The sequence below is a fragment of the Rhagoletis pomonella genome, unplaced genomic scaffold, assembly GCF_013731165.1.
Source record: "Rhagoletis pomonella isolate Grant_MI unplaced genomic scaffold, Rhpom_1.0 Rhpom_scaffold_00004, whole genome shotgun sequence".
Taxonomy (NCBI): domain Eukaryota; kingdom Metazoa; phylum Arthropoda; class Insecta; order Diptera; family Tephritidae; genus Rhagoletis; species Rhagoletis pomonella.
This window is the reverse complement of record NW_023458558.1, coordinates 12,493,166-12,515,441: the sequence shown is the minus strand read 5'-3', so window position 1 is coordinate 12,515,441 and position 22,276 is coordinate 12,493,166. Positions and strand designations below refer to the sequence as shown.

At 35.0% G+C, this 22,276-nt stretch overlaps 1 protein-coding gene across 2 annotated transcripts in view; it reads right to left on the bottom strand.

The window, feature by feature from the left end:
• Nucleotides 1-22,276, bottom strand: part of LOC118737023 (protein CEPU-1) — a 359,992-nt gene that overhangs the window by 85,074 nt on the left and 252,642 nt on the right. For both annotated transcript variants that reach the window (XM_036467255.1, XM_036467254.1), the window contains exons 4-8: nt 19,664-19,864; nt 18,329-18,450; nt 6,460-6,610; nt 4,131-4,228; nt 1,804-1,925 (exon numbers count right to left, since the gene is read on the bottom strand). In XM_036467255.1, coding sequence (XP_036323148.1) covers nt 1,804-1,925; nt 4,131-4,228; nt 6,460-6,610; nt 18,329-18,450; nt 19,664-19,864 — 694 coding nt within the window. The remainder of the gene's footprint in view (nt 1-1,803; nt 1,926-4,130; nt 4,229-6,459; nt 6,611-18,328; nt 18,451-19,663; nt 19,865-22,276) is intronic.

The window sequence follows — 22,276 nt, the reverse complement described above, 5'->3', positions numbered from 1 at the left end:
CACCTTTAAGCTCATAATTAATTTATCGCTTTCGCCACCGGCTATACTCAGCCAAACACCTTAATATATCTCTTCTTCAACTCTGAGTAACTCGTAGGACCTTCCCACTGCTATAACTAAAAAACTAATTTCATAGCGAAAATGTAATTTCCTTTTCGATTTGGCACAGACAGTCAGATCAGCACAGCCAAGCCGTGGTTAACAGACAACGGCCAGTGCCCTTTGAAACACCGGCCCGCACACATGTTACAAATTATGCCAAAGTATTTTCTATGGCAGTTTTCACATGTGGGTGTGCATAAGGGTGGAGCAAAAAAATAAATTTTACGATTTCGAAATTCTAATAATGTGCAAAAGTGGCGTAACATAATCCACATTGGAGCATGTTAAACCTTTTTCTGATCGAATAATATTTATGTCGCCCCATGTGCCCTCAAGTTGCAAAAAAGTCTCTGAGATTATGTTTATTTTATATTTTTATTTAAGATTCCATACAAACTATGATCGACAATTTTTTTTTTTTTTTATGGGAAAAATTCGTACCACCGTTTGCTAAAAACTATTAGAAACCAAAAAAATTTAAAAACTTCAAAATTGTATTTTGTTATACTAACATTTAACGGGCTACAAAACTACCTACTCAAAACCTTTCTGGAGAAAACTTTTCAAAAATATTTAAAAGGACCATAACTTGAGAGACTTTTCTCCGTTAGGGCTCTTGCGGCGATTGCGAATACATATAAACCCGATCGGAAAACGGTTTAGCACGGTTAAATGTGAAGATACTATGAAATTTTTCCGCACCTGCAGATTTTCGAAATCGAAATATTTTTTTTTTCGCTCCACCCTAATATGCATTTATGTATGCATGTTCATATGTATGTACGTATAACCAGTATGTCAATCAGCGCATTGGCGTGTCAGAGATTTAACTTGAACTTCACATCACCTCACTAATCTCAGAGCTGTTGTCGACGAACTTTTGTTTGAAATGCTCAGCAGCAGCAACGGCAACGGCCAATATGGCAACTTCTGTTGGACTTTCGACTTTTCTGGTTAGTTGTTTGCAAGCATTTTTTTTAATGTTTGTTTTTTTGTTTTTGTTAATATGCTTTTGAGATAGACAGTTTGACATTGATGGGAAAAACTTGTTTGCCCACACATGCATGACGGCGATCCTATCACCTGCCGGGATTGGCTAATATCGTGTGGCAGTATATAAGTGCGGGTGTGTGTGGTAAAATAAATGGAAAGTCATATGACGGTGTTCATGATTTGACTTCAAAAACTTTGTCGTCTAGTTGAGAGTTACCAAAAAAAAGAAAAAGAAAAAAAGGACAAAGTGAATGCAAAAACTCTGTACTAACTCAATTGAGTAAATCAGCGCCGTAAGCGGTCACTAGCAAATACATATTTAAGCAGGTGTGGGTGGGAAGTAGTTGTACATTGTATGACAGAAATTCAAAGGTGCGCTGCTCTAGCCGACGGTCAGTCGGAATATTTTCTCTCCTACTTTTAACTTTAGTTCATTTAGTACAAGCTGCATGCTCAGCGGCACTTACAAACCCATCTGTTATTATGGACTATGCTTTGTCGCTCCCATCATTTAATGTTATTTGATTTTCTTGCCAAAGGTTTCGCATTTGCTCTTCTTTTTTTTGTTATTTTCTTTGCTTCACTTTCTCTCGAATGTAGTTAATGTTGTTTTCTTGCTTTATTTTATTTTTTTGTTTTTTTTTTGTTTCTATATTTATTTATGGAGGCATTTTCTTTTCTTATTTTTTTATGTCTATCATCACTCACCTATAGTTGCCAAAGTCCTCCTGTTGTATGTGGCGTATGGTGAGCGTGTGGCGATTTCCTCTTGTTGCCATAATTCGCCTATCGGTCGTTTGTATCGGAAATGAGTTTTGATACCAAGACACCTGCAGCGTAATAAGAGAAAGAAACAAAGAAAAAAATTTAGTAAAAGCATAAAAAATATATCAAAGCACGCTTACACAACCACTCGCATACATATGTACATATACATATCCATGTATGTATGTATACACATAGATTTGTGGAATAGATTAGTGTTTTAGGAGAAGTGTAGCAGCTGGTTTCTGTATTTGACAATTCTTGTCCTCCATTTAAAGTTTTAAGGAAAGGTATAGGAAGTGGAAAATCTGAGACCACCGAGTGGATTTGTATCATTTATAATTATGAAAAAAATATTCGAGTCCTACTGGGTGCAAAATATCGGACTTTCAAATGTGGGTGTCAAACGAAAGGATTTCAGACGATAGTAGTTTGAAAATATTTTGAAGAGGGTTTCCAACTGCTTGAAATATAAAATTTAGTTAACTTATACACAAGTTATAAGAAATTTCAAGATTTGGATGTAAAACGAAAGAATGTTAGGAAATCTTTAGTTTGAATACTAAGAATATTTTTGAGGTGTTAGACGAGGGTTGCCATCTGTTTAAAAGGTTGAATTCAAAATTGTTTAATAGAATAAATAAATTATTAAACAAGGGGTTTTAATCGTAGGGAGTTTGAACAACATTTTTTTTTAACTATATTTAGCCGGGTTGCCACATGTTTAAAAATCGACTTCAACTTAATTCATCAGTTGATCAATCGCAATGTCATATGGAGAATATTTAAGAATATCTTAGCTCGAAAATACTATTTAAGAGAGTTGCCACATGTTAAAAAAGTCGAATTTAATTTACTTTTACGCAAGTTATTTGAAATATGAACACTCTGGTGTCAAGCGAAAGGGCGTGAAGAAAACTTCAGTTTTAACATTTAGAATACTTGAAGGGGTTTGCCACGTGTTTATAAGGTCACATTAAAATTATTTAAAAAGTTGGATGAATTATTAAAAGATGGGCATCATCAAAACGAGTTTCAAAAGGCTTTATTTCTAAAATATATTTAACAGGGTTTCCACATGTTTAAAAAATCCAACTCAGCTTAAATTAAGGCAATTACCTATTTGAAATATGGATATAAATTTTGGTGTGAGACGAAATAAATTGAAAATATTTTGAAAAGGGTTGGTATCTGTTGGAATATTAAAATATTGGTGTCCAACGAAAGAGTGTTAAAAAATCTTTAGTTTGAACACTACAAATATTTTTTAGTAGTTTGAAGAGGGTTTCCGCGTGTTTAAAATTCAAATTATTTAAAAAGTTAAATGAATTATTAAAATATGAGAGTCAATCGAATTGGATTTGCGAAGGCTTTCAGGCAGGTTATGCAATTCACTTCCGAGTGAATCATATCAATCAAATTCGCTTCAAACACGAATTGAGCTTTGTAGAAGTTCATTCGGAAGTAAATTTGCAGGTCCTGCTTGTTTATTTCCGAAGTATGAGGGGTCAAAATAAAGACATTTGCCTATAGATGGGCGATAAGGTTTTAATTTTTTGAAGTTAGAAACTTTTATCTATCGATGGGTTTAAAATTTTATGATATTAAGAACCGACTATGCGAGACCTCTTTTCACTCAGAAACGGCTGCACAGATTTAGATGAAATATGACACTCGAATCGTTTATTACTCTGACAAAATATTTGAAATATTTTTTAGGTCTTAAAATTCAATTCTGGGCGTTTTAACGCCATGCGGATTCGCAAGTTATATATACTTACAAAGTAAAAAATAAGCGATTAAAAAAGTATAATTGAGGAGGAGGTATTATCGAACTTAATGTGTGAAAAACTGAAGCCCGCCGTCAACGAACTTATTGGGCCTTGTGCGTGTGGCCGCGAGAAAATGATCGAAACTCACCACCTATTTGTCGACTTTAAAGCCGCTTTCGATTGCATTAAAAGTAGTTGCTTGGCATCCTCTCGAAACTGATACGGCTGTGTAAAATGACGTTGAGCAATACCATCAGCTCCGTCAGAATTGGGAAAGACCTCTGAAATTCAACAAATACTTTGCTGTAAAAAATGTTTTTTTTTTTCAGTGGAGATACTCGAGACGAAATTCTTTTGCAGTATTATATAGTCTTTTTTTTCAAAAAATGATACGAGTGTTGTGTAAGAGTTAAAAAATCTCCTTATCAAATAAGAAGCAAAAATTGTGCAATGCCTAGGAAAGCACTAAGAAAGTATCATTCTAATAATCAAACTCACCGTAGCCACTGGATCAGCGTAGACAATGCAAACCAGCTTAGCTTCGAAACCTTCGCCTGAGTGTATCCAAGACTTTTCCACTTGTATATCTGGCGGATCTGCATAACAAAAGAAAAGAATACGGAATTAAACAAATGGCAAAAGATTTCGCATTAAGCATAAACTAAATATATACTCGTAATTGAGTCTGCAATAAAGAAATTTTGTAATTGCCACAATCTTTCGACATATGCCCCAAACTAAGCGGATAGCACGTGCATACGATGCACTATTCGGTAAAGAAAAAGACATTGAGAAAATAAATTATAAAAACAGAATCATTTATCTGCACTCCAGAGACTCGTTACGTGTGGAAATTGCAGCGAGCAGTTGATGAAAAACTCAAAACTTGCTCGTATTTCACACACACTTCCGCACTTGTTACCAAAGAATTGGAAGGGGGAAAAAATAGCGAAATACATAGTTCGTTGCAATAAGAAAAATGCAACATTACGTAGGAAAACTCACATTGCTCGCATGCGAAAATTCATGAAATTTCCAACTGATTTATCAAATATAAGTTTCCACTTTTCAATTTGAATGAGGCATGCAGCGTAACGAATTGTTCGCCAAGTCGCAAGAGTGTCGGCACAAGCGGGCAATAGACAGAGCAAGAGTGGCAGAGGTGGCGGAGTGAAGCTACACATGCATATGCATGTACTTACTACAAATATGCACATACACATGTTCAATGCTACATACATTTTCATGCTGTTTTTTCTAGCTATTATACGCTGTTTTTCTTGTCTTCATTCAACTCCTGTACGACTTGCTGGCTTTTTCACATTTCTGTGCGGCTAGATATTATTTTCTTTTTCTTTTTCGTGGCTGTCTTAAAGTTATTTGCATATCGCGCGCAATGCTGCCACTTAAAATTTTTCGCTGTTTTTTGTATTCGCCACACTCAACACTTTTTTTTTTTATCACAGACGTTGCAACATTTGCTTAGCAGTGAATCTTTTGAAGCTACGCAGTTGTTACGAACGGGGGGGCGATGGGGCTCCTACATGAAGGATATATACTCATATGGACATTTTTACTTTTTATTGTTTTCGTCTTGCTTGCGTAGTATTTTTTGCCTTTAATTTATGTATACATTTATCTTTTGAAGCGCATAATCATTTTCGAAAGTTGTAGGAGTACATACGTGAAGTGGAAATGGCGAAAGAAAAAGTGCATTTTGGAAGCTTTCAACACATGTATGATAAATGAAAAAATGCCCGCAAGAAAAATAATGCAAAGAAAGCAACTTTACTGAGAGTATGACGACTCAATTGAATTGTGGCTAGGACTTTGGCAGTGAAGATAAGATTTGCTCGTCTTTCCCTAGCATTGTATGGAATCTTGTTATGAATATTTTGAGTATTTCTTGAGGTATTTAGGGATATAATTATATGTGAAAATTCGAAGCGAATTGTGTGAGCTCAAACAGCGTAGGAGAAGACATTGTACATACGTATGTATGTACATATTACTCTTAGGCATATTGGTGGTGTGGGGCGTATGAGCAACAAATTTACTGAAATTTGGGATGTAAATAACAATATGGTTGTACTCGCCTGATAACCAGGCCAGGATTTTCGATGCTCGAAGAATCGATGTTTCGAAAAATTACATTGATGGTAGTTTCGATGTATCAAATTAAAACATCGATGGTGTTACCGATTTTTCTACAAACATACATACAAAGAAGCCAACGAAATGCAATGACATGTGGCAAAAACGCAAATAAAGCTACTAAGGACAGTTTTAATTTTATTTTTTTTTTTTTCAAAAATCTAACTTCGACTTTTTCGAAAAAAAATTTTTTCTGGGCGCAATTTTGCAAAACTTTCTTCTTCATTCTCAAGGATTCTAGAACTATTGAAAAACTCAGAACAGTTTTAATTTCTGTTTTTTTTTTCAAAAATCTTACTTTTTCGACTTATTTGAAAAAACTGTTTTTTTCGGCGTAATTTTGCAGATATCTTTCTTTTTCCATCCCACGAGCTCTAGAACTATTTTAAAACTACTCAGAACGATTTAGTTTTTAATATTTTCAAACATTGCACTTTTTCGACTTTTTTGAAATTTATTTATTTTTTTTTTGCGATTGCAGAACTTTTTATTTTCTTTTCAGGACTCTAAAACTATTGGTCTCTACGAGAGCTGTTTAACAGAATTAATGAAAAACATTTCTTGTGATTTTTCTTGCAAACTGCGTACGGGCCTTTATTTCCAGTTCTCGCATATAATTTACTTAGCAATTTAAAAAACTAAACTTCCCCATTTGCATATTATTTCTACTTACATAAAACATCTAAGCGCATATCGACTGTAACCGGTTCGCCAACTCCATTGTCTGCGGTGCATTGATAGACTCCAGCCTGTTGACGTTCGAGTTTCTCCAGTGTCAAAATTGGACCGTCGCCAATACGTGCTGTTGATTTGCCAGCGCCACTCTATAAAAGCGAAAGCAAATAAAAAGTTAAATTAGTTCATTTGTTGAGATAAGTGAACATTATCTACATCTATGTATATAAACAATCGTACATATGCAAATACATAGTATATGAAAATATTAGAGCTTTTCTTTGTAATAACTTTATTATTATATTATAACAATTATTTTTTGCAATACTATAAAGTTGTGTCTTAAAAGAAGAAGGTATTATAAATTTCTAACTTTAAGCGTCGTTTTCTTAAGTAGTTTTTAAAATTTATCTGCCTTTCAAAACACTTTTTTTTAGAATAAAATAGAACAAGTTGTAATAAATTTCAGTATGTGTGGAGAATAAACAGGCTGGGGCGCCTAGTTACGCTACTGATCGGTGCAAAATAAGCACATTATTCAGTGTTGTTACCGGTGGCCAATGATTGGGATCCGGATAAAATTTTGGCACAAAAGCCTATAGAATTCTGATATATGTAGATCTGGTTAAATTCATGATCGGTTTTGTTTGTTTTGGTAAAACTGACAGATGAGTGTACAAAAAAACATGTGTTATGCTTTTTTTCTTTTATATTTCTTCAAATAATTTCGCTTCTTGTCAAATATTTATTTAAATAAGTATTATTCCTTCAAATGTTATTTTCCCCCTTACAAGTACACTTAGAAAAAAGTCCGCTAAATATATTTTTCTCAACACATGATTCGGTAACTATTATTATGTTGTAACTATAACCAAATTATGTATTGAGAGAAACATACTTAGTCCACGTAACTAAACTCTTTTATTTATCACTGTAGGTTTTAAAATTCATCTTTCATTCAGATAACTTTTTTTCAGAACAAAATTAGTGTTTAAAGGGCAGATAGATTTTAAAAGTTACTTGATAGTACGGCCCTAAACAAGTTAGCTTTTATAATATAAGAACCTATACATATTTCAGGAAAATATATGTACTCTCCTTCGGTATCGCAAAAAAAAATGTTTGACTGAACTCTAAACTGTGTAAAAAGGAATCACAAGGCACAAAAACAACAAAACCACCTTGCCAGACAGTACAGCATCTAAGTTATTCAAAGCCGGCGGCGAAGAGCTATTCGTCCGCATGTATTTAATGACTGCTGAGCGCAATTTGTTGTGCCGAAGATTGGAACTTCATTGTGTATTTGTCCAGTCTACACAAAGCCAGTTGCTGCTCTTTTGCCAATTAACGCGTGATATGCCTCCTCAATATTGTTTTTAACTTCCTTTGGAATTTAGAATGTCAGAGACTAGAGTTCTTGATAACCCAACTGATTGTTCCTTATCGGCGTTGCTTCAGTCCAGGGAAACCCCCAATTGAACACATTTTCACAGTCCATAAAATCCGGGTAAGCAAGTGAAATACACCAGCCAGCAAGACAATCGTTTCTTATAATTTCCAACTAATCGCGTTAAGGAATATTTTTCATTTTCTTGTGCCTGAAGTCTGAACTCATACATCGAATTAATATTTGTGTTTATCATTCGCATTTTACTTATGTACATCGAAAAATCGAGACAAAAAGAATTTCCAGCTCGCATATATACCTGTTCTTGCATTCAAAAACAAAAGAGACACACAGATGTATGAGCATGTGCTAGTCGAAATTAACGATATGTAAAATGAAGTCAAATATCACCGGTGCATTTGGGAATTAAGTATGACACGATGTTACTTAGACGACAGTGGAAAATAATGCAGAACAGATAACCAGAATGCTAGCAGCTTCATTTGAATGCGGAAATGAAGAAAAGAAATAAGCAAATAAATGCCATCAACTCTGAATAAAGTCGCCAACAAGTCAAAAGGTCGCACATGTGCATAAACTGCACAGACCAATGCGCACGCTGATGTACGTATATACAAACATACATATGGCATATAGTTTGGTAGAGCAGCGATAGATGCACATAAGTACTGTGAAATGGTCAACACACACAGCACCAGGGGCCAGCTGCTAAAATGTCATGCTCAGCACGAATGTCACGCCTCTTCCATTTCCGTCAACTCCCTCTCACACGACTCTCCTTGCGCAGAAGTGCATACGTACACATATATATGCAAACATACATATACATACATATATGGGTAGTAGACACGCTTGCAGCTCTTTGAACAGGACGACCGACAGCTTATCGCTTCGTTGACATGGAATGAATGCAAATAAATCGAATGGAAATGCAGGTGGCAAGAGTGCAAAAGCAAGCAGCAGAGCTCTACTCCATGTGGTATGCCACAATCGATGCAGTGACTTGAGACTGTTGGCAGCACTTGATTCGGGCACAAAACAGGTAAAATAGCACGAAAATGGGGGAAAATAGTGCAGGGCTGATGGCAAGCCATTTAGTTGGCTGTGAATTTTCGCCTCTGATTGCATGCATGTAGTAAGTATTTAGAACCGCATTTGCGGGTGGCGGTATGTGTGTGTGCGAAAAATATTGCAGCGCCACTTTACTGCACTTCATCACCTCTGAAAGCAATGCATGGAAAAAATATTAGAAAATCAGTTGCCCTCAACAGCTGGCTCATGTGAGCGTTCATCTTCTTCATATCGCAACGCTGGGTATATATGTACATATGTATGTACTACGAAGTGCCAGCAGCTGCTGCTACATATTTCAATAACATTTCATAAGTGATGCATGTGATCGAGTGCATGTTTGGGTGTGTGCATATATGCAGGGCTGTGTGGGTGTTTGCCTTTGAGTTGCTTGCTATTCCGACTCACATTAATTACAATTTGGCAGCTGCTTTATTTATTGTTGTTGCAGTGAATGCTGCCGCTGGCAGAGAGCTGTTACCAGTATTTTTCACTTTGCCTCCCCTTTGACCTCTATTCTCTGGCCCACTTTTTCTCAGCTATTTGTCTTGCATTTTCGGTCTGCTGGCTGTGGTTGTTTGTCGTTTACCAACCTCAGCTCAGGCAGCCAGACGGGTAACATTTTGTCCGTCTCCAGCTCACTTTGTCACTTGCCATAGCCTCGCATAAGCTTGTTTGTGCGTGTGTGTGTGTGCGCGCGCGAACAAGCTGTGAAATAAAAGCTAAATTTGCCTTCCCTGCTTTGCTTAGCTTTACGGACGTGGCAAAGTGTATGACATATTGACTTCATTGACATTTTTGAACCAGTTTATGGCTGACAGTGATTTAGTGTGCTAAGTGCGGCATTATATCGCTGTATTGGTAAACAATATGCCTGTGTGGCTATCACTGCATTACGCATGTGGGGTTGTGTGTTTTCTATAGTGATTGTGTCAAAACATACCCATTTGTGTTAGTGCAGTGTTAAGGATTTGTAGTTTTCTCAAGCCGTTGCATGGAGTGAAAATGAAGCAAATACAATGCAATCTTTGCCCCTGCTAGCAACCTGAGTTGACCGTAATAGGGCTGACATTTTTCTCCGTTAGCTTGACAAAGTAAAACGTTGAAGCCATGCAAATTGAAAAATGCCTTAGGCACGGCAGAAGATGAATGAGTTGATATTGAGTGTGAGTAGAACTTTCTGAGATTTACTTCTCTAAGGAAAATATTAGGAAGAATTTTTCGTTAAGGAAAGGGGGTAATAATAATTAATTAAAAAAAAAAAAAGTTGCTTATTGTCTCGAAGTTCCAGAATAAAGTCAATGTGTAAAATTTCAACTAAATCGGCCATTTCAGCATACAAAACTTACATTTTGTAGGTTTTATTTATAATATACATACATACTCATATTTAAAAATATTTTTATTGGTAAAAATTATTTTAGAAAATGTGCCTGTCGCATACACTGAGGGAAATCATGCATAATAAAAATGAATAATTTATATTTGATTATCGTTTAAAAATGTTCGTATTTAAAAAAATATTTTCATAAAAAAAATGTATCACGCACCTATTTGAATATTCACATCTGAGTATGTATGTATATGTAAGTGTACATACCCTGCAGAAAAAAAGTATCAGGTTTTTTTAAATCTTCGTCGTTTGGCAGCCGTTTTGTAGAAATTTTAATTCAAAGCAAGAGCCAACCTTCTCCAAATTGTGTGGTCAATGAATAAAACATATTGACTCATCCAGACAATAATATCTAAAAAAAGATTTGAGTAGGATACGACCTTCACCCAGCTGTTTAATGGATGAAATCTATTTTGTATGAAATCTGCAGTGTTGGTAAATATTTCGCAAATGGAGAGGCTGAAAAAATCCCGGTCAGTATATATATTTAATTAAATATTCAAAAATTATTATTTTTTGTCAATATCATTTTTGGGCATTTATTTCAATATTGTTATTGAGATTAATATTTATTGGGAAAAATGGAAAAATCAACAAAGTCTTAGCGGTAGAAGTTATAGCTGCTATTTCGGAGATCACCACATCTCATCATCTGACTTATTTTCTGGACAACAGCAGGGATCGAACGATTTATGGATCGTGCATAGACCGATCATCAACAAAATTGTGAAATAAAGCGTTGTTGAAAAATTTTATTAGATAGGACATTTTCGTACTGGCTGTCGCGATAAGGCGAACTTCCACTCAGCTATCGATATATACCAAGTATGTAAACCTTTTATTACCTCTTTGCGTACCTTTTGGAAAGTTTAATCAATTTATAGCAGCTTCCGCGGACAAAAATTAAATACTTACATAAAAAAGATCAAACAAAATTTAAGGGGCATCTGATTCACCGTTGATGCGTTCATAGTCCACACACACACCTATAGACGACAGTAAATGGACCAGACATGAATATGTATATACCATTTGTTTTACAACTAGAGCGGCCTGAGCAACAGCAGCGTTGCCCGTAACAATGTCCGAAAATAATTTTGTAAAATCTGATTTATTGCTAGCTTGTATGTATGTAACATGCTGCCTGCAAATATACATACATACGCTCGAAATGCGGTGCCAAAGAGAAAGTAAGCTGCTTTGCCCTGGCACTGGATGGCACTGATGTCCTTCAGTATGTCCTTCTTCCTACATGGAATTTTCCTAGGCTCATTCACTAAATTGAATTCCAAGTACTGATTTTTGTGTTGCTGTTCGTACGCAATTCGCAGGAAAACGAAAGCTTCTTGGAAATGCCAATTTCTGTGAGTCGTTGCTGCTGTACATCTGCGTACCATAAGCAATTGGCATAATTCCTTGTGGTAGCTTGCAAGGTCGTCGTAGTACTTCAACAACTCACTATTTGTTAGAAGCAGATGAAATGCCTTGGGTTGATTTGCTTTCTATGCCAACGTTTGACGAAATAAGACCATTCTCGGAATGAAATTGTTCATGGTCTAACGCTTAATTGCTCAGCGTACAGAGTTCTTTGTCTATTCAAAATTCGTTCGAAAAGTGATTGCTAACTATAGGCGGTATGTGATACACATCTACGACACAGTGAGGAAGAACGAGTGATGCTAAGAACGAAGGCATGGCTGGACTCTCGCAGACTTTACGACCAGTGCTAACTTATTTTATACCAGTGCCTGTTTTTTTAATGGTGTGAATCACTATCAAGAATGTAATTTACATTATATTTTATACCTTCGCTTGTTTTATAAATACAAATTAGGCAAAGGGGATCCCTTTTGGCGCGAACGAAACAACTGATTTTGACAGCAGTTATCTGTTTGCTGTAGACAGAACTTAAAGCTTTAAAAAAGCTCTATCTGGACCCTCCAGCGCTTAGCTTAAAGCTCTCAGCCTAAAACTACCCTTTACAAGGTGATGCCAACTCACCAATAGGGCCGGAAATAAAATATGGAGAAGGGTGAAAATTTGCCGGTTCTTTCAAAAGGAAAGGAAGAGCGCGAGCACACTCCAAGCACTCCAAGACGTTTTTTTCAACTTGAAATGGGCTTGATCCCATGCGCCTAATTAAGGGTTAAATTCTAAAAGGTTTTTCTAACAGTGGGGGCTCTTCGGCAGGCAGTGGAAAACCTCTGAGCGTATTTCGGTCATCAAAAAGCTTCTCATAAAATCGATTTGACATTTGGAGGCCGCATAAAACTGTAGATCACTACGTTTGTTTAACAACAACAAGACGCATAACTTACCAAAATTGTAAGCGTCAAAATATTATTAAAATTAGATATATCATTTCAAATTGCCATGTGCAATAAAATGAATTTTTTCAAGCTCGCCAGAGAGAATCTCAACACCGAATGCTAACTTTCCCAGGTGATTTAAGACTATCATGAAAGTTAATCCAGCTATGTAGTTTGATCTCTAGAACCCTCTGCTATTTCTGAAAATCGAAAATATGACGGGCCATATGAAGGTTCTACTAAAATTCGCTAATGACCCCGTATTGCAAAGCCAATGGGCGGGTTTGGTTATCTGCAGAAATACTAATATCCAATTGTTTATTTTTTATTGGGGATGAAATGGGGAACATTTTCTGCGGGTATTGGTGGACCTACAAAAATAGTTACCATAAAAACATTGTTAGAGAAACCATTGGGTATCATTATTGGGGCATCTTCTGAAGAAAAATCGAGTTTTCTTATTGAAAAATATTGATTTTCAAGAATTCTATACCATTTCTACGAAAGTTACTTTTTCCCCATATAAAATACATGGACAACTTAGAGCTCTTTGAACACTCCCTAAATATTTTTTGATTTTAAAGTAAAAAATAGGGGTAAATGTTTTTTCGTTATAGAATAGTCCTAGGCGGTGGCGGCATTAAAATTCCGACTTACTTTTTCACATGCGTTTTTGAACCACCCTAGTGCCGGGGTATGAGGTACAGGACTGCCTAGCGAAACAACGAGCCAAAGCACACATAAAGCGGATCCTAAATAAACGGTTAAACAAAATGTGCAAAAGGCACTGGATGGTAAGTCCAGGGCAGAGTAAGGCCAACGATTTATCTGTATTTCAAAGGAAGCTTCAAAAATCATTGCTGATTTCGTAGTTTAGTTAAATAAAAATTATAGTAGTTTCTTAATACCACACAAAGTTTCATTATAGCCAGAGTATAAGGTTTCGGATGGTTTCAGCCGCTTCTGCAAACAAATTTTGCTTTGACACAGCATTCAGTTTAAGGCTCAATGTAAAAAAAAAAATATTATTTAAAATTACTGACCTAATGAATTCTCTCTGTAATATGCGGTATTAAAATTCATATACTCATATTTGAACAATACAACGATTCAACCCATACGTTTCTTAAGTCAGTCCTAAATTCCCTCAAAATTTCTTGTTCCCTACAAAGGGATTTGCAAATCTCTGCGCACCTACACATGTGCATATGTAACAACAAAATGTCCATATGCAATTTACAAGCATTAGTGCAGATGCCTCTAAAGCCAAATCGCATAATTATAACGATCTCAAACCGATACACAGCCAACAAGCACACTCTTGTGGTCTGCATACATACATACATATATGATGACACTTGCAATCTACTATCTATGTATGCAGACACGCTTGAAACCCATCAAGGATTTGTGATGTGGCTACCTTTATTATTGTTTTGCGTGTCTCAACAATGGGAAGGCTTAGATTCTCAGCTCCTCAATGAATCGGCAACATTCGAAAGCATGTGTGGGCTCGTATTTGTACGTGAAGATGGCAAAAACCATATCATTTATGTATGATGACCACATTAATGTATGCATATGCCTGATATGGAGGACATCTATGTACCTGCATGTCCAACACATGGAAACGGCACTAATCACAGGCATACACATTTGCTGCTTTTTGGAACTTCAATTCCAAAATTGTAATATGTATATATACTAGGGTGCTAAACAAAAAAGGATAGTTTTTTTTAAGTGAAACTTCTTTAGCGTCGGTTGGTTGGTTTTAAGTAAATTGGCAAATTCAACGGAAATTGCACACGGAAATGGTGCAACGGAAATGGGTGCGGCTGAAATAAGTGCTTCTTGAGTGTAGTATTAATTTCACAAAAACTTGCCAATAAAAGGTTAAAGAATAACACTTAGGAAAAGGCCAAAACAAGAATGAAAGAAAAGGTGTGTACGTACATAGATAAAGAAAAGGATAAAGGCAAAGGTAAAAATAAAAGCATAAACAAAGATGCGTAAAGGTAAGGCAAACATGAAGAATTTAATAATTAATTTAAACACTTTACTTATGTATATAAGGGCAAAGGTGAAGGGGAATATGTAGATGAAGAAAATGATAAAAATAAAAGTAAAAACAAAGATAAATATAAAGAAAAAAATTACGATGAGGATACCGATAAAATTAAAGAATATAGAGGAAGAAAAATTAAATAAAGTTAATTATCGAGAAAATGATATAGAAAGAGACACAGAGACTCAATCTGCGAACTATTTACTTTGGGGTTTTAGAGATTTTCGGGATACTCGGGATTTATCGATATAAAAATCATTTTTTTTTTTATCGATTTTGTTATCGAATTTGCTACCGATAACTTTGGAACTTATCGATATAAAAATCCGCATTTTTATCGATTTTGTAATCAATATTTTAAACTAATTTGTTAAAGATATTTGTTATCGATATTGTTGGTTTTGTTATCGATATTCTTATCGATTCTGTAATCGATGCTTTTGTCTATTTTATTATCGGTTTTGTTATCGATTTTTATATATATTTTCATCGATCTTGTTATCGATATTTTTATCGATTTTGTTAGCGATATTTTTATCGATCTTGCTATCTATATTTTTTCGATTTTTTTATCGATTGTGTTATCGGTTTTATTATCGATTTTGCTTTCAGTTTTATTATCGATTTTGTTATCGATATTTTTGTTGATTTTGTTATTGATGTTTCTATCGATTTCGTTACTAATATTATTATCGATTTAGCTATCGACATTTTTAACGAATTTTTCATCGATTTGTTATCGATATTTTTATCGGTTTTGTTATCGATATTTGGTAGGATGTTACTATCGATAGAGTATAAAGATAAAAATGACGATAAAGGAAAACAGAATAACGTAACTGTAATTAGAACGAACAGGAGTAGAGGTAGGAATCTAGAAAGAAAAAAGACAAATGTATATTGGTTATGAGACAAAATAGATATGTTACGTAAGTTTTGCTTCTCCAGTGTGGCCTAGGCACACTTACTTTTTTTAATTTTGAAAATAAAAACATTTAGAGTTCTATCAAGCCGATCAAGGTTTTCCTTATAATAACACCTAATTGTTTATTTAACCATTTCTTAACACTAACTATTTGTTATAGGCTCCCCAAAAAGACCAAAAAATGCAATGGGGACCCCATAAAAAATGTTTGTATTAAAATATGGTAAAATAAATAACCGGATAATATTTCTTACAGTCTTTTGAATAGCAAGGGAGCTTTTTGATCAAACAATAAGAATTCTATACCATATCCACAAAAACTTTCTTCCCGGTATAAAATGATCGACTTGTAAATATTTTCGTATCTTGAAATATGGGTTATGTTTCTTTTCGATACAATCCTAGACGGCCAGAGCATTAAAATACCGACTTTACTTTTTCCCGTGCATCTTTGGACCACCCTAAAACATACACACATATGTATGCGTACGTGTGTATTAGTTATTCCTTGTGGTTATACCCAGCAACAACATGAAAGTATTTGTTGCCATTGTTGCTGTGGCTTAAACTATGGCAGTTACTATTATTTGATTCTGTTTTTGCACTTGTATGATCACTTGTGCCTTTACGTGATTTGGTGTCTATATGGACACTCAAGTTTGCTTACACACGTAAAATGGTTAAGTGATTACGTTATTACGTACATTGTCTTTTGGTTGTGAACTGAGCTAGCAATGTTGCTCTAGTGTTTGCACATTTTCTTCCACACAGTTATGCACATTTATATGTACATAAGTATGAATATATTTGATGTGAGTTATTTTGTGGTGTCTGCAGCACAGGAAATTCAATGAAATCGTTGACGTATGTACATAAGTTCGCTTGAGTGAGCCACAATGTAAACGGGCATCATATGCATACGTATCGAAAAATAATGAACTATACGCATTCTGATATTCAAAAAAAAAAGGCTTTTCGAACTTTGAATGATTCTGCGTGAATGGTTTGCCAAGTGTTTTAAGCCGCTCTTTGCAAGGCCTAAGCACTCGTACAGAAAATGTTTGACTGCAACCTTTAAGTCGAGGACCCTGCAGCTGGGCAGGCGGCTGAGTTTCGAAATCTATAACTGTAAAACTGTAACTGATAGAAATGTCCAATATGCGCACTGGAACTGAGTTGCGCAAATTGAGCATATCCATAGATTACACACAAAAAAATTAATATATTCGCGAAATTATGGGCAAATTATAGTAGAACTGCATACTTAGTTTTTCTCTCTAGCGTCATAATTTTTTAAAGGACTTTGGATCTCAAAATTATGTTTATTTCTAAAAATGATTTAAAAAATTCAGTGCAATGTAGAATAAAAATAAGGGTATCAGATATAAGAAAAAAATTTTGTAGAAAAATAACAGAATACATTTTTTGGTGCATAAGTACGAATGGGTATGTAAATGGGTATGTATGGGAATGGAAATGTTCTTTACAAATTTTGTCCTTAAAAATCCTTGAAAATTTTTAATATTTATTTTTAATTTAATATTATTGTTTAAGGAACACATCATCGAATTTCGTCCGGCAAACGTTATTAATTTAAAAAGATATAATTTATTAAAATCGCATTTAAATACCTATCCGTCCTTGTACAACAAAAAAAAACTGTATTGTTTTTAAAAACAACAGAATTTTCTCTTGCATTTGGTACCCATATTGTTATTCTAACTGCACTGTTTTTTTTTAATTAATCATATCTTTAAAATTTCAAAACCTTTTGAAAAAAATCCTAATGCCAGAGTGAAAAACTAAAAACGTTATTTTACTTTACATATTTGGCCCATAGTCTCCTGGGTATATCGATTCTTTCGTGCGCTTTGAATTTTTTTTTTTTGTTTTTGTCGCACGGTGTTTTCGTTTAAATGCTTTGCATTAATTTATTTAGGAAGCCTTTATGTACCTAACTTCCTTCTCTATACTTCACTTCTCAGCGCTTCCATGGTAACTTTTAGTTAAATAAAGCTTCAAATTGAGTTACCCAATAAAAATGCCTACATCCATTTCGAATGCCATTTTTAATTTCCCAAGAAGGTCCTTCCCAGAAGCATTTCCCAGCGCTGTTTAGTTATTATAACCATTTAACTTATTCAAATGTAACGAAAATTTTCCGACGGAGCTATTTAATTTTGTCCTATTGTATGGACAATTTTGTCACAGTGACAATTGTCAGCACTATTGTCGACAATATTCTAGTGCTGTCCCTGTGGCTTTTGAAAAATTGTCACAGTTGCCTGCAGGCATCTAGGAAATACAAAGAAAAGAAAATATCTCCGACAATTATGGCTATGAAATTTTCTGAAAAATCGACAATTATCGCAGCTGTTACTTTTATAAATTAGGCCCCTGGTGTTAACCTAATAGTAGGCCGAGTAAAGGCATTAATTTACTATGGATATAGATTTTGTTTTATTACTATAGCACAGAATAATATACTATTAAATATAATGAAAATAAGTGTACAATATTTGGTCATATTTCAGGGCAAAAGCCGATCATAAAACTCTACTAAATACTTATACTGAGTCGTTGTTTCTTGGTTAGAGTTAAAACTTTAATCCAAAAGATATTAAAAATTAACTATATAAAAATCGGTTTATCTCCTAATCTACGAATCTATACACTTGCAATTTAGTTTTGCTTACCTTTTTCGTCCAATATATCGATGGTACAGGATTTCCAGACCCCTTGCACTCCAAAGTGATGGGTCCACCCTTGCGTGCTTGCAGTTGACCAGAGGTGGGTATAGCGCGTACACTTGGCGGAACTGTGAGAATAAAATGAAAATTTAGAAAACAATATAATATTTAAGTTAAATAATATTTGTCTTCTCGTTTTGAGTATTCGAATTATATATAAATAAATTTTAGTTTCTTGTTTTAATGAAAATTCGCAACTGGTTGCCTAATAGCCTATTTCCACCAAAGGCTTAACCGCAGTTAAGAGCTCAGATAAGTTTCAAGAATTTTAAAATGGGGTAAGGGCTGGTTTTAATTAATAGGTGGAATAGGCATAAACTGCAGTTAAGGCTTGGTGGAATCAACTATGTATTCGATTGCCACTAGAATATCAAAGTTTTGCTGGTAGACAAATAAGTTGATTGCTGGCTAATAAAACTATTACTTAAAGTTTGTAATTGTTGCATTGCAGCGCGTTGGGCAGGAATTAACAAAGACACGCATTATTTTGCATTGACGGAAATTTGCACGTCCTGAAAGCCATATAAAATATGTCTACATAGCTCTAGGCTTTTAGCGACTTTGCATTATTGAAGCCATTTCATTATAGACTGGTTTTTCCATAAAAAAAAGCAGTTGATTTTCTGAAGGAATTTTTTCTTATGGCAGAAGTATACTCGAACCTATGAGACATTTTGTATAACTACTCGGCTAATACTTATCCAATAAAATAATGCTAAAAACCTAAAAAAACTTTGTCACACGGACGAATATAAAAATCAAATCCTTTTGAGTTTTGCTATTAAATGCATACTGGGTTTCTGGCATGATACAATTTTCCAGGTTGAAAAATAAATCTTACTAAAAAGCAATAAAATAAAATCCTGCCTCACTAAATATTTTTTGGCTAATTAATTTTGACACCAGAAAGACTATCTCCACAAGAAGCTAATCTTACAACATAAATATATAGCGGTTTTTGTAGTATTTCCTTACAACCTTCCATGGCAATTTCTCCGAATAAGGTTAAACTCAACCACGGATAAATTGTGCTTATTTATTTATTTGATGGCATTAAAGATAGAAACCACAACAACACGTTATATGATGAACACAATACCACAGTGGGCAATATTTACATTGTTGCAACATATTGCCCAAAAAATTGCTAAGTTCCATACATACACATACATATATATAAATACATGCATACATATGTTGTTGTAGTAACTATCGCAAATACCAGAATAATCATACATATAAATGTAATAAGCATTGTCTATTGTGTGCACACCGACTTACCCAATATTTCCACAGTGTGTACTTGATCACGATTTATTTTGTCACTGATTTGACAAACATAATCCCCAGCATCTTGCGGCTCTAAATCTGATATCTCTAAATTATAACCATCTATCAGTCTTATGCGCTCATCCCTTGTCACCATTATATTGGAGGCAGTGAGCACGTTGCTGCCGCGTCGCCACAACAAAACGAAATTTCCTGAAAAGACACAAAATATATGTGGGAGCTAAAATAAGAACGAATGTAAGTGATATGCTTATAATATACACATACATACATACATAAATATGTACATATGTTTATATTTACATGGAGGCATAGAGTACAATTGAATGTCAGTGGTAAAGTTGCGGCTGGTAAGTACGACCTTGTATTTTTACTTTTTTTTTTTGTGTGACATCAGAGAAAGTGGAAAACGTGATGTGGTATAAATACTTAAGTTAAAAAGTGACACAATAAAGGCAAAAAAATTGCAAAAGTATGTTTTGTTAAAGCAGAAAAGTGTTCTTTCAAAAAAAGTGTCGTGAAAACCAAAACGCGATATATTCCGGCATTAATACCAGTTTGGTGTCGAGCATCAACCACTGAATATTGTATTTGATTGGATAAAGCAGGGCATAGCGCTGGCGAGATATGTGAACAGAGGAGTGTGTGGTAGGCACTATGCGTAATCATTTATACTTTTATGACTCTATCAATAGTTTAACAGCCGCTTCATAGGCTTTCAGTCTATCTTCCATTCGGAAGTAGTTTTTATAGAAGAAACAGTAGGAAATGGGGGAAAATACCAGTAAGTATAAAGCGCAATCACGATTTTTTAAAGTTTGGGTTTAGGAAATTGCACACGAATATAGTGAACGATCCCACCCCCTTCGATTGTTCTGTACCGAAAAATTTTATATAATTTTTTTTAAAATTTTTTTTGTCAAATAATATTTAGAGGTATGTTTTATGAGGAAAACCAACTTTTCGTAGAAATGGTTTAGAATTCTTGAAAATCAAATTCGGTTTCTCTTTTATACCATTTCCAAGAAAAATATTTTTTCCGCCATATAAAATACATGGAAAACTTTGAGCGAACTCTAAATATTTTTTCATTTCGAAATAAAAAACCGGGGATATATTCTTTCGATTAAGACCAATTTTAGGGATGAGAGCATTCAAATTTTGGCTGTACTTTTCACACATGCATTTGTTGGACCATCCTAATGAACACACTGACTGGTAGTAAGTAAGATATGGAATATCGGGAATTTAAGGTTTGTGTTTGTATATTCGAATGAGTAAACTGAAAAATATAGAACAATTTTGTTAACATATTTTATTTTAAAACGCTTAACATTTATTTTACAAAATTGGCAAATAAATTTTCTCCTTGGTCATTGTAACGTTTTTGGATACAACGAATTTTCTGACCATAAGTTGAAATTTTTTAAAAAATTGTTCTTATAGTTGGGATGTCCAATCGAGTTCACATTTCTAGTTATCGAGCCCTAATCGCCAAAAATACGTAAGCGACATTTATACCATATTGTTTCTATTGACCAGTACTCCGTTATGGTTGCTACAAATCATAATACCTCTGGCCTTGATCTGCTAAGCAGGTCCAAGGTCTTTGTCCTCTTGTAGTGGTGCCATGGTTCTCTCGATACCTTACATGTAACTATATTTGACTACTTCTGTCTACCCAGTTCAAGCAAATGTCTGTCTTTGGACTATTTCAGGGGGCAACCCAGTGCCACCGCTTGGAATTCATCCAAACCGACTCCTGTCTTCGCCAGCTCATCCGCCTTCTCATTGCTTTTATGTTCCTATTTTCGGTAACCCAGAAAAGAGAGACGGTAGTTGACTGAGACACTGAGCTAAGTATCACTTTGCACTCCCTAACTAGCTTGGATTTTGTAAGCGGTGACGCTACTGCTAAAAGCGCCGCCTGTCTCTCAGAATAAATTATTGTTTACTCTTGTATCCAACTCTATTACCTAGAATTTCACAGGTTTTTAGCAATTCCTAGAACTTGCGCTTGGAAGATGCTTGTATTATTTGCCAACGGCAGAGACAGTTCCGAAAGTTCCGAGTTCCTTGGAGTTTACACTCGCTCCTACACCGCAATTTATCTTGGATCCGTCGGTGTATAGACAGATCGCCTCTCGGTCGACCACTCGGTCTTTTCTCCAAACCCTTTTGGATGAGAATAACACTTTCACGTTACAGCTGAAGTCCAAATTTTGTACCATATACTCTTAAATTCGATTTAATTGACTCTGTGAGTCTGACGTCCGATTTCATAGCTTGAATTGTGGTAATTTGTGTCTGTTTGTTAAAAAAGTAAGTTCTGTCTTGGCTGGGTTCGCATTAAGATCGCTTCTCGCACTGCAGGCGTGTTGCTTTTCCAGGGCTCTTTAAATAATTTCGCTAACATTAGAGAGGAATTGGCCTATGGCTGATATTACAACATCATCCGCCATATGCCACAATTTTGACGCCCCTCTTTTGAGTTCTATCAGTATGCCATTCAGGGCTATCACTCATATCAGTGGTGAGAGTACATCGCCCTATGGTGTGCTTCTATTCAAATGATGGGTTATTTATCGCCTGAATGATTCTATT